This window comes from Centruroides vittatus, unplaced genomic scaffold, assembly GCF_030686945.1.
Source record: "Centruroides vittatus isolate TY-2023 unplaced genomic scaffold, ASM3068694v2 contig_928, whole genome shotgun sequence".
Lineage (NCBI taxonomy): Eukaryota > Metazoa > Arthropoda > Arachnida > Scorpiones > Buthidae > Centruroides > Centruroides vittatus.
This window is the reverse complement of record NW_027122614.1, coordinates 186435-204671: the sequence shown is the minus strand read 5'-3', so window position 1 is coordinate 204671 and position 18237 is coordinate 186435. Positions and strand designations below refer to the sequence as shown.

General features: G+C 31.7%; 1 protein-coding gene across 1 annotated transcript in view; it reads left to right on the top strand.

The window, feature by feature from the left end:
• The window catches only part of LOC136984785 (myoferlin-like), a 49611-nt gene that overhangs the window by 11394 nt on the left and 19980 nt on the right, over nt 1–18237 (top strand). The window contains exons 7-21 of the mRNA XM_067281915.1: nt 704–786; nt 860–960; nt 2003–2071; nt 5753–5796; nt 5875–5951; nt 6975–7189; nt 7260–7359; nt 11142–11344; nt 11508–11614; nt 11689–11884; nt 13970–14122; nt 15305–15487; nt 15577–15663; nt 16922–17001; nt 17075–17189. Of these exons, the coding sequence (XP_067138016.1) occupies nt 704–786; nt 860–960; nt 2003–2071; nt 5753–5796; nt 5875–5951; nt 6975–7189; nt 7260–7359; nt 11142–11344; nt 11508–11614; nt 11689–11884; nt 13970–14122; nt 15305–15487; nt 15577–15663; nt 16922–17001; nt 17075–17189 (1813 nt within the window). The remainder of the gene's footprint in view (nt 1–703; nt 787–859; nt 961–2002; nt 2072–5752; nt 5797–5874; nt 5952–6974; nt 7190–7259; nt 7360–11141; nt 11345–11507; nt 11615–11688; nt 11885–13969; nt 14123–15304; nt 15488–15576; nt 15664–16921; nt 17002–17074; nt 17190–18237) is intronic.

Below are 18237 nucleotides of genomic sequence, written 5' to 3'. Positions count from 1 at the left end.
ACGACATCAACAATCGTGAAAAATAAAGACATTATTAAATCTGCTAATGTTGAGAAAGGGGTTAAATCAATTTCTAAACAGAGATCGGAGGCATTAGATCATGTTGAGAAATTGCTTTTGCTTTCGATAACTGAAAAACAGTGTGCTGGCGACAGCGTATTGGAAGCAATTATTTGCGATTATTACTGTAATAACTTTAAAAAATTTATAATAAAATTAATTTTTTTATTAATGTGCTCAAACAGTGTTTCAATTATTTTACAACCCCATTAATACACCATATCAAGAGGAGTTTTTTTTTTACATGAGAACGGATTAATCATTTTTACATTATTTCTTATGGGAAAGGTTGGTTTGGTATACGTCCTATTTGGTATATACCGAGGTTCCACAGTAACTGACAGTTCTTTGCTATAGTTTCAGTTCTTCAGTTGTATCAACAACACAGAACTTTTAGTCTTGTTTAGGATCTTGCTCTTCAATGATATTTTGTATATGTTTTAATTATATTAAGAACTTATTTATGACATAATGAGAAGCATGATTTGTAAATTCTTTGATATTAGTCAGTCGTAAATAATGAAAGCTGTAAACAGCACATGATTTTATGTAATCCAGTATAGCAACTTCTGTGTTTAGTGATGCAAAATTGGAAATAAAGAAATAACATTGTTATATTAACCGTAGTGATTTACTTTCACAGCAACTTATTGCTCGCATCCGGCGTGCAGTTGAAACCGGCATCTTTTATAATAGATGTATATCAAGCCATAGATCTACCACAAAGTAATAATTTCTCATAATTTTTACTAATTAAATTATATCATTAAATATTGTTAACTGTAAAACTCGTTTTTAGTGGATTCCAGTGTGACTGACGGCGTTAAGAAAATGTTACACGTGGAAAGAAAGAAGGATTTGGTCGACCCTTATTTGGCCGTAGTTTTTGCCGGACATAAGGTTGGTTAATATACTTTATTTATAATATTTGAGTTAGTAACTTATGTAAATATAATTAATTAATTATAACTGAATAAATTTAATTATAAACTGTATCAAATTCTAAGTAGAGAAGACAAGAATTCAGAATTAAAATTGATATTTATTATTAATTGGGCTCATGGTGTTCTACGGGTATGCAGTACTGGATTACAAAGCAGATGAGTTGAATGAAATCTTGATGCCAGCAGGTTTATACTTGTTGTGAGCCTTATAGATCTTAAATCTGTCCAGTCTCCTTTCCAGTCTGGAAGATGACTTCTAGGAGTTAATGTTGATGTTGATGTTAATGTTAATGTTGATTTTTTAGATTTTCAGGTACGTTGACATGAGATTAGCTACTCATTCACTCATTTGGTTATGCTATGAATGGAGCCATAGTCCTCTCCTACATGCTTTCACTTATGTTGAACATTAAGAAGACTCTATACCTTTTTATTATTTTTTTCAGTATTTTGTACAGGGTTGTGGAGTCAGGGTGGGAGTCAGATGTAAATTCATTTCTAGGTGAGTCAGGATTGGTAAAAATAGATTGACTCCAACCAACTCGTTTTTTTATTATGTACTGTACTTATAATGATGAAATGCCATTCTGGTTTAAAACAATTCAAGTATACTTTAAATTATCATTTAGAGGTTGGAGCTGGACCTTCTGAAATTCTGAGTCGGAGTTGGGGGTTTGGTCTATTGACTCCATGGTATCGCATTTAGGTTTAGAATCTTTCCTTTTACACGATTGTAATTTTAACATGAAATTTTGAGATGAATAATAAGAAACCTCCAAACTCCAAAATTATAAACAGTTTATGATTTATTGACATAAATCCTTTAAATGACAGAAGCATTAATTGTTATGCATGATAAGTATTGTTTCTGTTTGTCTTAAACTAAATATTGGATTGTTTGTAACATTTAAAATATTAATAATTTGCTACAAAATTCAAAATTGTTTTCTCATAACTAAATAATACCAACAAGGAAAATTAATAATATTTTCCCTTAGGTACAGTCTACGATAATTCATGGTAAAGATCATCCCGAATGGAACGAAAGGATTTTTTTAGATTTTCAGGTATGTAATTTTATATTATTTTAGTTAAGGAAAGACAGCAGAGAAGCACAGAATTAACTCTAGAAGTGTAATTAAGTTAGGTAATAATATTTTTGAAGCATCTATTTTTATTTTTACATTCAATATTTCAATGGTTAATTGCATTTGAAGCCATGAAGCTTTGTAAATGTTAATGCATAAATGAAATTTATATAGTTAAGTCATGCTATTCTATTTTTTAAAATTTCTTCTACCTCGTGGACAATTAAAAGGTCCATTTTTGATGCTCGTGGTTTCAGCTAAGACCGTATTATAGAGCTTGATGGTAAAGGATGGGGCACTGATTATCTGACTCTCGTCCACCTCTATTGTAGAAAGAACTTCATACGTTACTACAGAACTTTAGAATTTATATATATGTATATGTACACACAAAATGTTTTATTAGAAATTTATTTAATGAAAAATGAATATCATATTGCATTGGATGGAGTGTTAAGCATGAGATTATCTTATTAATAGTTTTCCAGAAGTTAGTAATTGCAGTCTGGGATGATCCAAATAAATTATGTAATGTTATTTTTATGCTTTTTAAGTACTGCCCACCATAACACTTCATAATTCTGTCATGTACACGTCTCCAAAATTATTTAACACATTCTCGATCACTTCCTCAATTGTACTATTGAGTAATATACAGCACAAGGTACCAAACCTTACATTATTTTATTAATTACAGCCAGACAATCTGCCAAATTAATAGACAATAATATCACTAAGTTTATAATTACATACAAAGTAATTTGTCCAGAGGTAGGTGGTTGAGCTGCAATCTTGTGCTTGACTCGGAGTGGGACTTGAATTTCTGCTTACAATGCATATGCATTGCCAGTTATGCTACCCAAACTGCCATCTGATTATCTAGAACTATTAATTTACATATAATTTATTTTATTTTACTTATTAATTACATGTATAATATACAAAACAGTAATGTAAACAGTACAGTTTACTGCACGACACCTCAGAAAAAAAGTGAATCATTTTGTCACCCAAGCATAGCAACTGTAGCATTACATAATATTTCTTTGTAATATTTCAAATTCCTCTCATAACAATTACTCGCATATCCATCCATATCTGTGTTATGTAGTTTTGGACAGTCTTTCTCCTAGATGTGAGTAAAACTATAATTGAAATCAAAGAAAAACAAGGAATGGATAAGGTATATATCTGTTTGATATTGTGGATAAAGGAACAATGCTTTAAAACAACTTTATTCACTCCAGTCACTCCATAAGTAACACAGAAAAAGCATTCAAACAACACGACAATATATGTAACAGAATTGCTCCTCTCATGGCATATTGTAGTAAACAAAACATATTAAAAATTTCATTCTGATTAAGCTAGCCCAGCAATTTCAATTAATTTTCTTTTTTATGACATTCCTACAATCAAAGACCAACTGAATAATTTTTAAATTGCAGAATTCTTGCTACCATATTATAAAACTAGAAATCTGCACTACTTTTTCACTTGGCCAAATGAATAATCCTTAAAAATATTTGACGATAGTTTGAGGATTCAGTCGAATGAAGTGAATCAATTGTCTGTCAAAGAAAAGTTTTTTAGAAGGAATTCAAGTGTAGTCGAAGAAATTTAAATAGTTTTGCGAGTACAAAATGAGAGATGTCATCGAACTGTAGGACAACACGTCTTAAAATTTTGATGATGATCTTATTTTATCTCTTCTCCTCTTTTAATTTGTTCTAAAGTGGGAGATGCAGAATTAAGAATATTATTTCAATCATTTTTATTGCATGAATTGCAAATTCTGAAGTAGAAGCTATTGTCATCAACCCTTCTAAATTTAATCCTTTTCTTGTAGAAGAATTTCGGATACTATATCTAATTCTCTCTCATAAGATTTTTATGACACTTAATCAGATATTTATAAGCTGAAATTTTGATCTGCTGGGTATCCAGATCTACCCTCAATTTGTGTGCACTTGCATGACTATGCTAGTTTGTAATGTGGAGTTTCACATTCAAATAAGTAATGAATTGCTAAAATAAAGGACAGAAAGTAAGACTTAGTTCTTTATCTCTTTATAGACACAATTACGTACAAAAGAGGACTCTACTTGCATGAAACTCAAGTTAGACAATGCATTTAGATCATTAATAACACTAATTGCTGATAGATCTGTATACAAGTTTGCCTGGTTGTATGAATGATTGATGGATCTGTCAATCACTAGTGTAAGTAGAACCAATATCGGAATTTAAATGAGAATGACAATTAAACTCTTAGATACTGAGTCATGGCAGTGACTCTTGATATCTGAGAGTTTAATTGCCACTGACTGACTGTATATATAGAAATCAGAGTTGCCAATTTTCAGGTCGGTTTCTTTGCCCCAAACACCTAAAGTAATTCTGAATATCTTGTATGAAAGATAATTGTTTTCTTAGGCAATGTGCAAAATTTCAGAGTTTTCTATGAAGGGTTTGCCAAAATATAAGCAATCAAACAGTGCAAAAAATTGCCAGAAAAGTTGTATTTTTTAAAAATTTTTATACAGCACTGCAGATGCTCCTAGAGAGAAACTACTGGGTCTAAAAGCTCGAATATTAAACTTAATCTTTTCTTATTATCAATGAGGCGCTGTAACACTTCCGGGTTGATAAATCAAAGTTCACGGAGTTCCCCATAAAGCTATTTTACTTTTATGGCTTAATTTTATGCTTACAAGGATAAAATTGCATTGAAAGGAATAATTGTTATTCAAAACATTATCCAGAATAATGAAAGCTCAAATCTACACAAATTAAATCTTTTATAAGAATTTTACTAATGCCCTATTGAAAGCATTGGGCTGGCAGCTGTTGCCAAGAGCCAACCGTACTGGTCATTATTGTCTTCATGTAATAACACAACTCAATTAAATTCAAATAATACTTATTTGAATTTAATTTCATATTTACAAAGGTAAGCGGACTTTAGGCCCCCGGGTCTCAAGTCACCTTAAAATTCAACGGCAATATCTTATCTGCGAGGTTTCAATGCTATATCGAAATCCCACGAATAAGAATTTGCCGTCAAATTTTGCCGATGTTATAATCGCACATTGCGTGTAAAATATCTGTAAAATAAAGAAAATATAACTGTATGCAAGTTGTCTAGGTGTTCCTCCACAATATGTACAGTACAAGCCTTCAATTAGCTTGGGATAAAAGGAATTTATATACAGCAAGTTTGACTCTTTTTATGTGAGATGTTTAATTGTTGAGTTGTTGTTCTTTGGACTTTTTCACATTATTGTCATGGATGGATTTGTTACTAAGTAAAGCACATGTAAGTTATATGCACGTGTGTACAGACATGCAGACTTAGAACTTGTTTAGTTAGAGAAATTCAGTGAAGTTATAATGGTAACTGCAATGTAAAGATTTTCGTAGAAAAATAAAGCAGTGCACATGCATTTTGGAAATGGCACAGAATCTTATGAATTATAAATATCATTTTAATTTTATATGTTGTGAATATTATTTGCCTTCATGTTTGCTATATTCGTTAGGAATCTTGTACACTGTTCGAGATTTCTAACAAATATACAAATCCCAAAGGATTTTAATGTTGTAGAATATTATATGCTTTAATTCCTTACTTATTTTATTTTAATAAATTTTATGTAGTTTCCCTCAATGTGTGAAAAGATAAAACTTGTACTCACCGATTGGTATGCATTTTTTAATCTTTTATTAGTGTTAATTAATGAGTTTTTTTTATAACAGAGAAATGTAATGCTTACTTTCAGGGATCGACTGACAGAAGATGACATTATAGCTACGTACTTGATGTCTATAAATCACATATCTGCTCCAGGAGAATATGGTAATGTTTGTGTATATTTATCCTATGTTATAGTTGGTTTTTATGTTAAAATATTTAAAATTTATTAATTTATTTTTCCCATAACAATAAATGAAATACATCCACTTAAAAACTATCAAATGGATGACTGAGACAATAAAAACATTGCCTTGTCACTCCAGATTAGTGGTTCTCAAAGTTATTGATCTATCGGCTTCTTAAACTGAATTACAGGTAAAATGCAGGCTATCTGTGCTCTCATCTGCTTCTTATATCATAAATTGGGGATGGGCAACCCTCTCCTTAGATCAGGGATGGGCAACCCATGGCCCCCGGGCCGCATGCAGCCTGCGTCGCATAAAATATGAATAAATATATCAATTTCCCAGCTTAAGGAAGTATGCAGAAAAAATTCAAACGTTATTTTCTGCAACTTATATTGCTTATGTATGTGAATAGTTTTTCCACAATAAATTTAGTAAAAATTAAAACAAGAAACCGGGTAACAGACACATCAAAACTAATTTAAAACTAGCAGTGTCGAATATTTAACTAAATATTTCCAATATATTACGTTTACATCAGTTCCAGAAGTTAAATTAAGTATATATATGCTAATTTATAATTATATATGAATAAATAATTGTGATTTACTGGCATTTTTTCTCTCTTTTCTCTTGTATGCGGCCCACTTCAGTTCAAAAGTTTTAAAATGGGCCCTTACATAGAAGAAGGTTGCCCATCCCTGCCTTAGATAATGTTAGACAAAATATTTTGAGACATAATCTATCCAGTAGCCTAATGTAAGAGATACATTTTGCATGAAAATGCTTTTTTTTTTCTTTAGCTAAACAGCATGAAATTATATTTTGGAAAAATGATTAGGTTAGACTGTGGACCACCAGTAATATAGGTACAAACCTTTAAACAGGCAAACCAAACAATATGTTTAAATGGAAACAACCATATATTTTATTTAGAATCAAATGTATTGGCTATTTCTATATTTGTAACATGAAATTTGATCATATTATTCTTTATTAGGTTATCTTCCGACTTACGGACCTGCCTGGGTGAATTTTTATGGCTCTCCCCGAGAATACACAGATCTCAATAATGGATGCGATGGTCTAAATAAAGGTATAGGGGAAGGCTGCTCGTACAGAGGCAGGGCACTTCTTTCTTTACGAACAAATTTGGGATCATTTTCCGAGGTCAAATCTGTTCCGGTAGAAAAGACCGAATTACTACAAGTCATGGTAAATATAGAAATAAATTTTAAATTTATAGAATAAATTCTTATTTATAGTTTTAATCCTTCTTTTATAGCCATACTGTAGGAGAAGAAAATATAGATTACATGCAGCTTTTATTGATGCTAGTATGGTTAGCGTCATCGATACACCAGTTGAATTTGAAGTCAGCATCGGTAAGATACACAGAGAAGTTTATATAAATTATTTTATAAGTAAATATTCAACAACAAAAAATAAATTAATAAAATAGAATAAAATTCCAATTTTTTTATATAATTATTAAAAGTCATAACTGCTATCGTAGTTATTTGATTTGGTATTTGAAATGAAGTGTGTTAAAGATATTATTTGTCGTCATACGATTAACAAATAACTAAAATCTGTAAAGTGAATTGTCAAAATTCTTACACAATAATAGGATGTCTAATGGACTGGAAATCTCTAGGAATTTATGAGATCAGGGAAAAGTTTTGGAAAGCACAGGGAATTTGGTATTAAACCTGAAAAAGGAAAAATAAAATTGTTATTGCAGAGTGCGTCATATAATGGAAAATGGAACGACAGAAGCAATTTGAAAGTGCGCATCGTTGTGTTGTGATATGAATGACAATCTAAGATTACATCATACATGCCGATTAAATTTAAGTATAATAATTACTAATATTTACTCCAATGTTTCAAGAAAGTACAATATTTGAATTATGCACCTATAAATTGTTTTATGAACAAATCTAGCTTTTTCAATCTTAAATCACCTATTTTAAAATGTCATCTGTGGGTTTTATTGAAAATCAGTTGGCAATTCTAGCTAGCAATCAGTTTTATTTAAAATAAGGTTGTAGAGGAGGTCTGATTACAACATAGTTCAAAGCTCTTACTGAGTAAATGGGTATGTAGAATCTGTGTAAACTTCAGCAATGCTTGCAGGGTTGGAACTGGTCTCTATTTCAACTAAAACTCACTTTTTTTTCAAAATGTGATTAAAAGACCCTTTTGGAAAGATGTCATTGTATTTATTCTGTTTTAATGTGCACTCATTCAACTGTTTGGGAAGTCGAGAAATGAATTGCACATTAGATTCGAAGTATAAACAAGTAACTCGGAAGCAAAAAGTGATGAGAGACATTAGTATCATTTCAAGTATTATAGAATGTTAAACCTGTTAACTAATTTGAACAGATTTCATTATCGTTAATTTATTTTACCTCATTTGAGTGTTACCCATTATCAAAATTTTATCAATAGATGTAGCTTATATGATATAGTGATGTCAGCTGGTGGATTGGGGACATTGTATATATCAAAACAGTTGATCCATACAATTCAAAATGCAGCCCAGAGATAAAAGGAAGCTATGGTACCTTGTAAACAGGAATAAATAAGGCAAGAGAAAGAACAGAGTGAAAAGTCAACAGCTGCAGAAATAACAAAAGAGCTGAAAAAGAAAGATGACGACAATTCTTTCAGAAGCTAATAAGGTGGTCAGGGACATTAAAGAACAGTTGCAATAACTGTAAAGAAAGGTGTTGTTATTTTATTCTATAATTAGTAAAGAGTATGATTATTTTGTTTATTTTGTGAGATCTACTCACTGTGTATTGCATAATTTGGAAAAGTTGTATTGAGTTTACATTATAATGTCAATTATGTCAATTTGAATTTCCTTACTTTAATAAAATTGCTGTGTAAAATCCGTGTGTAATATACACTCGAACCTGCGGATAGGGACCACATAAAAGAAAACGCATTAAAAAAAATCATATGAAACTTCACAAGTAGCTATAAAAAATAGTTTTCGCAACACAATTAAAAAGTATTTTTTTTATGCGGTGAATAGGAACTGCATAAAAAAAGTCTCACGTAGAAAATAACTCAAAACCATACGAAATAACTAGGAATTGCTTTTTTAACTCCTTGGGTCTTTTTCTGCAATTCCTAATGGGGGAAAAAATCCTCTAAAAATTTTATTTTTTATATTAATTAATTATTTCCACTTAAATACGAATCTAACATTAAAAAAATTTGCCGGGAAATAATTTCCAGGAAATAAACACCCTCCCAAAAAGTGGTTTTACAGAAAAATTATATAAAAAGTTAAAAATAATTGTTAAAAAATGATTTTATTTGATAAGTATAGCTGCAGGAAGTGTTATTCTTTCATTTAACAAGGTGTGAAATTTCACACCTGCAGGAGAAAAAAATTTTACTGAATAAAAACTGAAAAAACCTGCTGATGTCATAGAAAACATCCAATAGAGTTTTAAAAAATTTTACAGAAGTCAATTATGTCCCAATTTGATTGAAATTTTCATATGCCGCACAAAAAAAAATCACACAAAACAAATCGCACGAAATAAGACCACACAAAAACAGGTTTGAGTAGACAATCTTATGCATATTTTGAAGCAACAATACATGAATTGATTAATCATAATTTGTATTAAAGGGAACTGAACAGCCTTAAAACTGAGTTACATTTGGTAACATCAAATAAACTGTGAATTAATTTCTGCCATAAGTTGTTTTCAGTCAGACAGGGAAAATACTGGTTTCCATCCTAGAAAACCTGGAAATCTCGGGAAAATTGGAAATTGTTGGACACCCCGAATAAACTACAATTATGAAAACAAATTAACAGATTATAATTGGGTTAAGTAATTTATTCGATTATTACAAAATTTCGTAATATAGAGATTGATATGCATTATGGATAAGATGTATCATCATCATCATCACAGTATAACTACCATTATGGTGCAATAAAAGTTTATTTATTCTTAATCAACCTTCCGCGGGAAATTTAAATTTCTCGAGGAAGTCGGTTAAGAAGACCGAAAACATTTGAGAAGTAAACTTTTACTGAATTATAAAGGTAGTCATACTGTAGTTACCAAGATAGTATGATTTAATTTATTTTTAAAAATTCTGTTGTTCAACGAATGACTAAGCACTGGACTCGACATCAAAGTCAAATTTGTAACTCTTGTGTTAAATGCAAATATACAAATTATGCTATCAAAATGTACCAAATTTATGATCTCCAAACCATTGTTTAATGCATACTGTACATATTAATTTGTAGCACAATCAACAATTATGTTGTCTTCAGTCTTTATTGTGGGTAGTTTGGATTGGTACGTTATTGTTTGCCTCTCTTGCAAATAAGTCAATTCTATTATAGGTCATGCTTATCTGTAATAAGTGAAATCGTAGTCCGTTAAGTACCTTGAATTTGCGTGCACTTTTTACTGATATCAATCACCGATTATACTGTATGTTCTGTTCTAAATAATGTAATTATTACCTTTACTACAATAAATTAATGTATTAAATTACATCTTATTTGCTTCATAACTTTTATGACATTGTCTGCATAGATTTACGATAGCCAAACTGTAGCTTGCAAGTCACGCGCAGTCTTCTAGACCCGTACCGAGCATCCTATACATTTAATTAAATATATGGGAATACGTATCCATTATGTAAAACACAGATTCAATAGAGAATGGGGCTCTTGTATTTCTGATAGGCGATGTATAGTTCCCATTACGATAAGGTTTGGCCAGTCCCGACATAGATCTTAACAATAGACATATATATTTAGAGTATTTTATTGTTATTCTGTTGTTTTTTGAATGTTGAATGATGCAAATGATGTTACTGATATTAAATAAGATTAATCCATGCCAATTACACAGCAGAATGCATCAGCACTCATGTATTTATGCACTCAAGCATGCACACTTAAACTGAAAGAACAAAGTGATGAACTACAAAATATATTTTTGTATAGTTTGTGGATGGAAATTTACATGGGGAAATGAATGACAATTAAAGTGTTGTAAACGAAAGTATTGAACATTTTTACATTTAAATTTATGCACTTTTTGTAATATTTTGTATATTAATATATGTAATATATCGAAAATAAAAAGTTTTCATTTCATGCAAACAGGCAACTTTGGAAATAAATTCGAAGAAACATTGACACCCAGTCCATCCACTACCCAACCTACCAATGCGGCATATGACGGATGTAATTACTATTATCTACCGTGGAAAGAAGTAAAACCTTGCGTTATCGTCACATCTCAATGGGAAGACATTGCTTTCCGTTTGGAGACTGTGAATTTGATCACAAAGGTGATAGATAATTTGGTAAGTTATCATTTTCTATCTTCACGCATTTAATAATGAGAAAAATTAATTGTATTATAGAATTAACAGTTTATGTCAAAAATACTTTCTTGTATAATCGATTTGTAAAGTTTTACATAAATAACAATTGTTTTTAATAGATTAAATGTTTTTTATGTATTAGGAACAACATATAAAAACGATTCAAAAAGACATGAAAACAAGAAAACCTCTTCCCGAATTAGCGGTGCAATTCATATATATGATGGATGATCTTTTGAAAGATTTGGAGTAGGTGTACAGTACATTTATATTTTATTTATTTATTGGATATAATTACTAAAAATAATATTTTTTATTATTAGTTTTAAATTGCCCGAACCAATCCCAGGCCAGCACATTGCAAACGAATTGGATAATCAGCTGAGACAATTAAGGAACGAGGAGTTACGTAACATTAAAAAACGAGCTGCCGAATTGCGGGAAAAGGCCACTGACATAGAAGAAGCAATGTCTGAGACTGAAGGCTATTTGAAAATGTTGCAGTCTTTATGTGTCGAGGTATGTACGTTAAACGTCTCCAGGAAAGACTTTAATCCCAAATAAATTAATAATTTTATTCTTAATACAAAGAATATTTTTACAAATGATTGACAATAATCACCACAAGCAGACAAATCTCCTATAAAGTCATGTTTAAGCAGAGAGTTGTCCGCTATTCCTGGTATTGAGGGATGGGGTTTGACATATCTGGGATGGACCACCTAAAAAATTCCTGGCAGTCAAGAAAGGAACAACTTTATGTCAAAAAATAGCTTTGCTATCTTGTATTATCATCAGTTCATATCACATAATTAGAAGTGTTAGGAGAAATGTTCCTGCACCCGTCACATGCATCGAAACACAAGCTTCTTTACAGTAAAACTAGTGCCATTGTCAGAAGAGGACGTGCACAAGTCTCTTGATTCTTGGTGTGCATTAATATTTACATTGCTAATTAATAACAGTAAAAGTTTCACTGTAATTAATCAGACTATTATTATGTTATAATTAATAATTAGAAATTAAGTACTTTGGTACTAGATATAGACATTAGGCACCATCTCTTATCTAAATTAATAATTATAATAATTTATTAAATAATTTAAACATTCTGGAAGAAAAGAACTAGCCTGGAGCGGGACTTGAACCTGCAACCTCTGCTTACTGTGAGGTGCACTTGCCAGTTATGCTATCACAGCAAGAGTAATTACTTAGTTTCTAATTATTAATTACAGCATAATAATAGCCTGATTAATTATGGCAAGAGTTTGTATTAGTATCGATACATCAGTCTTCGGGATGTCAGTATATTTATTGTTGCTGTAGAAATGATTCTTGAGCTTGGAATTTTGTTGATATGAAGTGTTGACAATATAAAATTGATAATTGCATTGAGGCAACAACTAAAAATGACCACGAAGAAATGCCAAAGTAAGAGATGGCAACACAGAAAGTGACGTTACTCGCAACTCACAACACACCAGCCAGTCATTGTCAAACTTCAGACTTGTGTTCATTTTTATTGTTTCTTGTCACATAACTCTAAGACAAAGGATTAATCAGTGATTGTGGGATAACACGTTACCTTTTTGTGGTTACGTGTCCTATTGTATGATTGAAAATGGAAACAAAGAATATTTTCAGAACTGCATTGTAGGAAGAAGTTTAAAGTGATTCTTGTGAAACATTGATTTTAAGGACTATCCATCTCCCACAGTTAGAGCTACCAGTTATCAATTTCCTGAGAGTAAACTGTGTTTGTTTTAAAAAATCTTTTAATAATTAAATAAAAAAATATTTTAATAATTAGGAACAATGCCACATCTATTGTAGCTCATTCACTTTCAAAGAAAAATCTCTATTAGTATTTAATATACTTAAAATAATTTGATTAAGGCTGTTAAAATTGGCTTTGATTAAATTGTTAGACAAATAATGTAGATTCAAATTGTTATTTGGGTCTGTATTATATTGAAGAATATGCCATAACATAAAGAGCCAGGTAGAAAACAATGTTATTAATGTTCAAGGCAGCAATAACTATTTATTGCAAAATTTTATCTTGTTTATCACATTGTTTTTTATTTAAACGATTAATTTTAGACTTAACTTTCTCATAAGGAGTCGTAAAGAAAAGTGAATGGGTTAAGTACGGCCTATTACAAAGTGTCCGAAAAGTTATTGTGCAGTGGGAAATGTGTAATGATGTCAAAGTTATACATAATTCATTGTGTATGAGATTTGTAAGTCACGTGTCCCAACTTTTCACTTTGTGGTAATCGTGTAATCTCCCACGGAATCCAGACCTCGGTCACCCAGATTTTGGATCTCTGGGGGGACATTTCCAACATTTGCTGTAGGAGAAACTGCAATGTTGTATGTAAAGCTTCACTTTTCATTTAAATATTTCTGTTGTACAATAACTTTTCAGACATTAATCTGTTTTGGCCAACAAATTTATTTTTTGTTTCTATATATTAATTTATTTAACTTGTTTTTGGTACTGTATTTTAAATATAGTCACATTTTTTTGCAAAAATAAAGAAAGAATTCTATAATATTCGGAAACCATTAGTAAAATCATATTTTAAAAAAACAATTTAGACTCAAAATAGTATCCCAGATGTCGTGATATGGATGCTGAGCGGAAAGAAGAGAGTAGCGTATTGTAGAATACCCACCCACCAGATCCTCTTCAGTCCGGATTTGGAGAGATGTGGCAAATACTGTGGAAAATTACAGTCTGTGATGCTAAAGGTATGGTTACGGATAGATTTAACCAACTTTTTTTTGTAGATGTAACTAAAATTTAAAGTGTACAACCTGCAATCAAAACAATTGTTATATTGGATTTGCCGTAGCTTTGTTTTTTATTGATGAATTTTAAAAGTTCTATAAAAGAAACATTTCCCAAAAAGTACATAACCTGTTGTGTCATTACAACAGGTTATGCACTGTTCTTTCTCTGTTCTGTTTTTCTCACACCTCAGGAACCAAGTTGTAAAGTTTACATGCAGAGACAAAAAATACATTTTAACAGTTACTGCAGTTTTTTGTAAGTCTATTCGTATGCAGAGGGCGGTTTGAAAATTGTTCTGCTTCCAATTGGAAGAAGAGCAATTTTCTATATCAGGAAACCTAAACAATATTTAGCACTTTAGTGCTACCCTATGGTAAGTAGTTTTCAGAGAAAATAATGGGATTGTGGGAGCGTTGTCAAGCAAAATGGCTTTTATATGGCTGAATAATTTGAAATAGGCTACGTCTTCAGCTTGCTTATCAAAACCGCATTAAAGCCACTTTATCACACAATCTCAACTTGCAATGTTTGGTCTGTATATTAGTCTCGATGCTAAATGAATGCCATGGCAACATTACTGGATTAAGTGTCTTAGTGACATTTAGACTAGAAAACAAATTTTACACTGTGTGTGAATAAACAAATAGTAAATAATGCTTCTTCCATTCTCCAAAAAAAATTGCTTTTGGATTCTTTTGAGAAACACAAATAATATATTTAAACACTAATGCACTAAATTTACCTTGGTATCTGGTATTGGGGCTTGAGGATTACGTATTTTTCCAGAATCGAGGGACACTGCGTACAGTTTACGTTCATTTCTGCTTTTTAGTCTACAGGAGCTAAGGTTGAAGATTGATCCAAAATGAAAATATAAGTACCAAAATGGGTATCTTTGTTGAAAGTCACTTTTTATTTCTTCAACAGTGCTTCCATTACAGACCCTTGTCGCGGGTTCTCTAAAATCCAGTCTTTCGACAAATGTCTGTCTGTCTGTCCTGTCCCCTTGTAGGAGTCGCACACAAAGAAAGCAATGTCTTCGTATCTTTTTTTAGATTTTATTTCATAGATTCTGAATTACTGTTTCCTGTAAATAAGCAAACTTATTTACTTGATTGGTTTTTTTTATCTTCTTATAGTATCCAATTCTGGAAGCAAGTTCTATCGACGGTGGTGACTCGATGAAGAATAGCAAAAGTTTTAGCAAATATTGGAAAGTTCCTGCTCTCCTGAGAATAAAATTATGGTTTGGTTTAGAGGTGTACGATGTGTTTTGGAGCACCAGTCAGACAGATGCAGAAATGTCCGTGTTTGCCGAAACGGTAGGAATTTTACTTTTACGAATAGATAACGTCAGTTGTAATAGTTCATTTAAATACAAGTTAATTGACTTTTAAAATATTTATCATAGTACGAGAATCAGGTAAATGTCTTTGGAAAATGGACAACCAGCGGCCCCGCTATGACTAGACCCGCCTGGTCTGATGCTAGTGGATCTGTAAGTTAAGATTTTTTAATTATATTCTCATAATGTAATATCTTTGAATATTCTGTTTTCTATATTCACACTTTGTTCTTTACTGTTTATATTAATGAATATTTAAGCTTTTGTTTATTTTTGAAGACCAGTTCACATGATTTGGTGCAGATATTTGGGTCGCAACATTATCTTGAGCAATTGGCTGCCAGAATAAGTCATAATCATTTACATTGAGAAATTTCAACTTGACTGCAGTGTGGAAGTTATACAGCCTTTCAAGCATCTATGCAAACTACTATGTTGTTTCCAGGCCCGCCGTAAGCAGGCGTGCAAGGCGTGCACCGCACGCGGGCGGCACGTCCAGGGGACGGAAAATTGGTATTGCTGGCAAGTTCAGCATAGGTAGTCGTAGCTAAACAGGGGCGGCAATAATCGGTATTGCACACGGGTGCTCAAACAGCTAGCGGCGCTGCTGGTTGTTTCTGTACAGTTGGAATGTAGTACATATGAAACTGCTACCGCAATAATGTGAATTAGACTCGTACAGATACTAAGAGGATATTTTTTTGTGCCCATTGTGCACTTCTGATTTTAGAATCAGTTTACTCTTAGGCATCATTTCGGTATACTGAAATATTGTCAAAAATTTAACATTCCAAATGAAATTGTTTAGTTGAAAGTACCATGTTGATTGACGTTTGACATTTTGTTATCGACATAACGTCGAACACAAGTGTACTGTGGACTATTGGACCAATCTTGTCATCTTGATAAATACAAATAGTGCAATTGCATTGCAAACAAGTAGTTATAGCGATTAAAGGTGGCCATTAGGAAGAAGGAAAACTTATTTATGTATTTATTTATTTTTGTAGTGATGGCAGGCACCCTTGTACACAATGCCTCTAGGCAATCACCTACGAAGTCTAGTGGTAAAACCGGTACTACTCTTACGGGTTTTGGTTAGGCTCACGATGGAGTGAGCAAGTGGCAAAGGATATGATCCAACATACATTGGTCAAATCAGTTATGAAAATTTCTAAGGTTTTGACCAATACTTAATTGAAAAACTCTCAGAGCAGTAAGCGTATGTGTAATTTAGAATAGTTGGCCATGTGGTAAAAGTCGCCAACTATTCTAAACTATTAAAGAATCTAACGACATAAAATGAGTTTTAAATGCTAATTTTTAATGTAATTTTTGAAAATAACTGTTTCAAATAATAAAATATTTACTCTGTATATTTAAATTAATGATTTTGAAACATTTTCTTTAGATCGCTTTACCCCAGGAAAATTTCATTTCCCCATACGGATGGAAATTTGACGGAGATTGGTTCATTAGTCCCGAACCGAGGTCTATTGTTCCGTAAATATTTTTCATAAAATTAATACTTGGAGATTTCTAAAATCTCTGTTTTAATTTACAGCATGATGTATGATGACGAAGTGTTTCACAGGGTTTGCACAGACGAAATTTATGAAAACGAAAGTCGAATGCCAGGAGGACCCTGGGGACCCGCATTATTTCCGTGGACTGATCTTGTAATTATTTTATTTATTTATTTATATAATAAGAAATGAAAGAAAAACAGAAATAATTATTTTATTTACTAAGAAGTCCATTTAGTTGAATGAAATAAATGTTTTGAGGCTACTTTGGCTTTTGTTTCAGTCCTTTTCTCAAGCTTTTTGAATGGTTGGAATTTTACAGACTTAATAAAACAGAAGATAATATAATTAATTCTAAAATATGAGTCTTTACTTGCCGAGGTGTCCATCTTTGCTTGGGTAATATGTATTAAGTAAAAGTAATATACTCTGAAATATGTATACAGTAAAAGAATATGCACTTATAATTTAGTAACTCTGACAGAAACAATTTTACATTGAATTTTACTCTAGATACATTGTATAGTGCAAGAAGGATTCAGCCATTCTTGTGTGATACTCAAACAGATGCAAATTGAAAAATAGCCTATAGCCTTCCCATGACTGTCCTTAAAGTTTTATACAAAGTGGCTCAGCCATTGTCACATGATACTTGAACAGACAGACATATAATTATATAATTAGATAAGGCATTGGTTCCTTTTAGTGGTAATTATAGGCAAAAGTAACCTAGAATACACTTTTAGGGATTGCAAATACTCTGTTGATACTCTGTGTCCAATACTAGCGAGGTTTGTTGCATACTTTTAACCTGTTCTCAATACAACAAGGCCACAGAATGTCATCTAAAATAATAAACCTTTCCAGATGATATAAAGTGTTGTACATACTATTACTGGATGACAATGGACAAATCTGACAGGTCCTCACCTTTCTATAAAATGTAAATTTGTACTCGATGATCAATGGCGTGCCGTGACATTTAATGATAGGGAAGCTGTGTTTCTGTAAGAAGCGGATTTCTAGGGGCAATCAGTTAATTGTGCATCAGTAATGGTCTAGGGTCCATTCGTACGTGCGTATCTGACAAAAACCGACAAAAAAGAAACACAAAATAAACATACAGTATGTACAAAATAGTTTGCTTTAGGACAATCAGCCATTCGGACATCCTGGGCGTCGATGTGGTTCTTTGATGGTC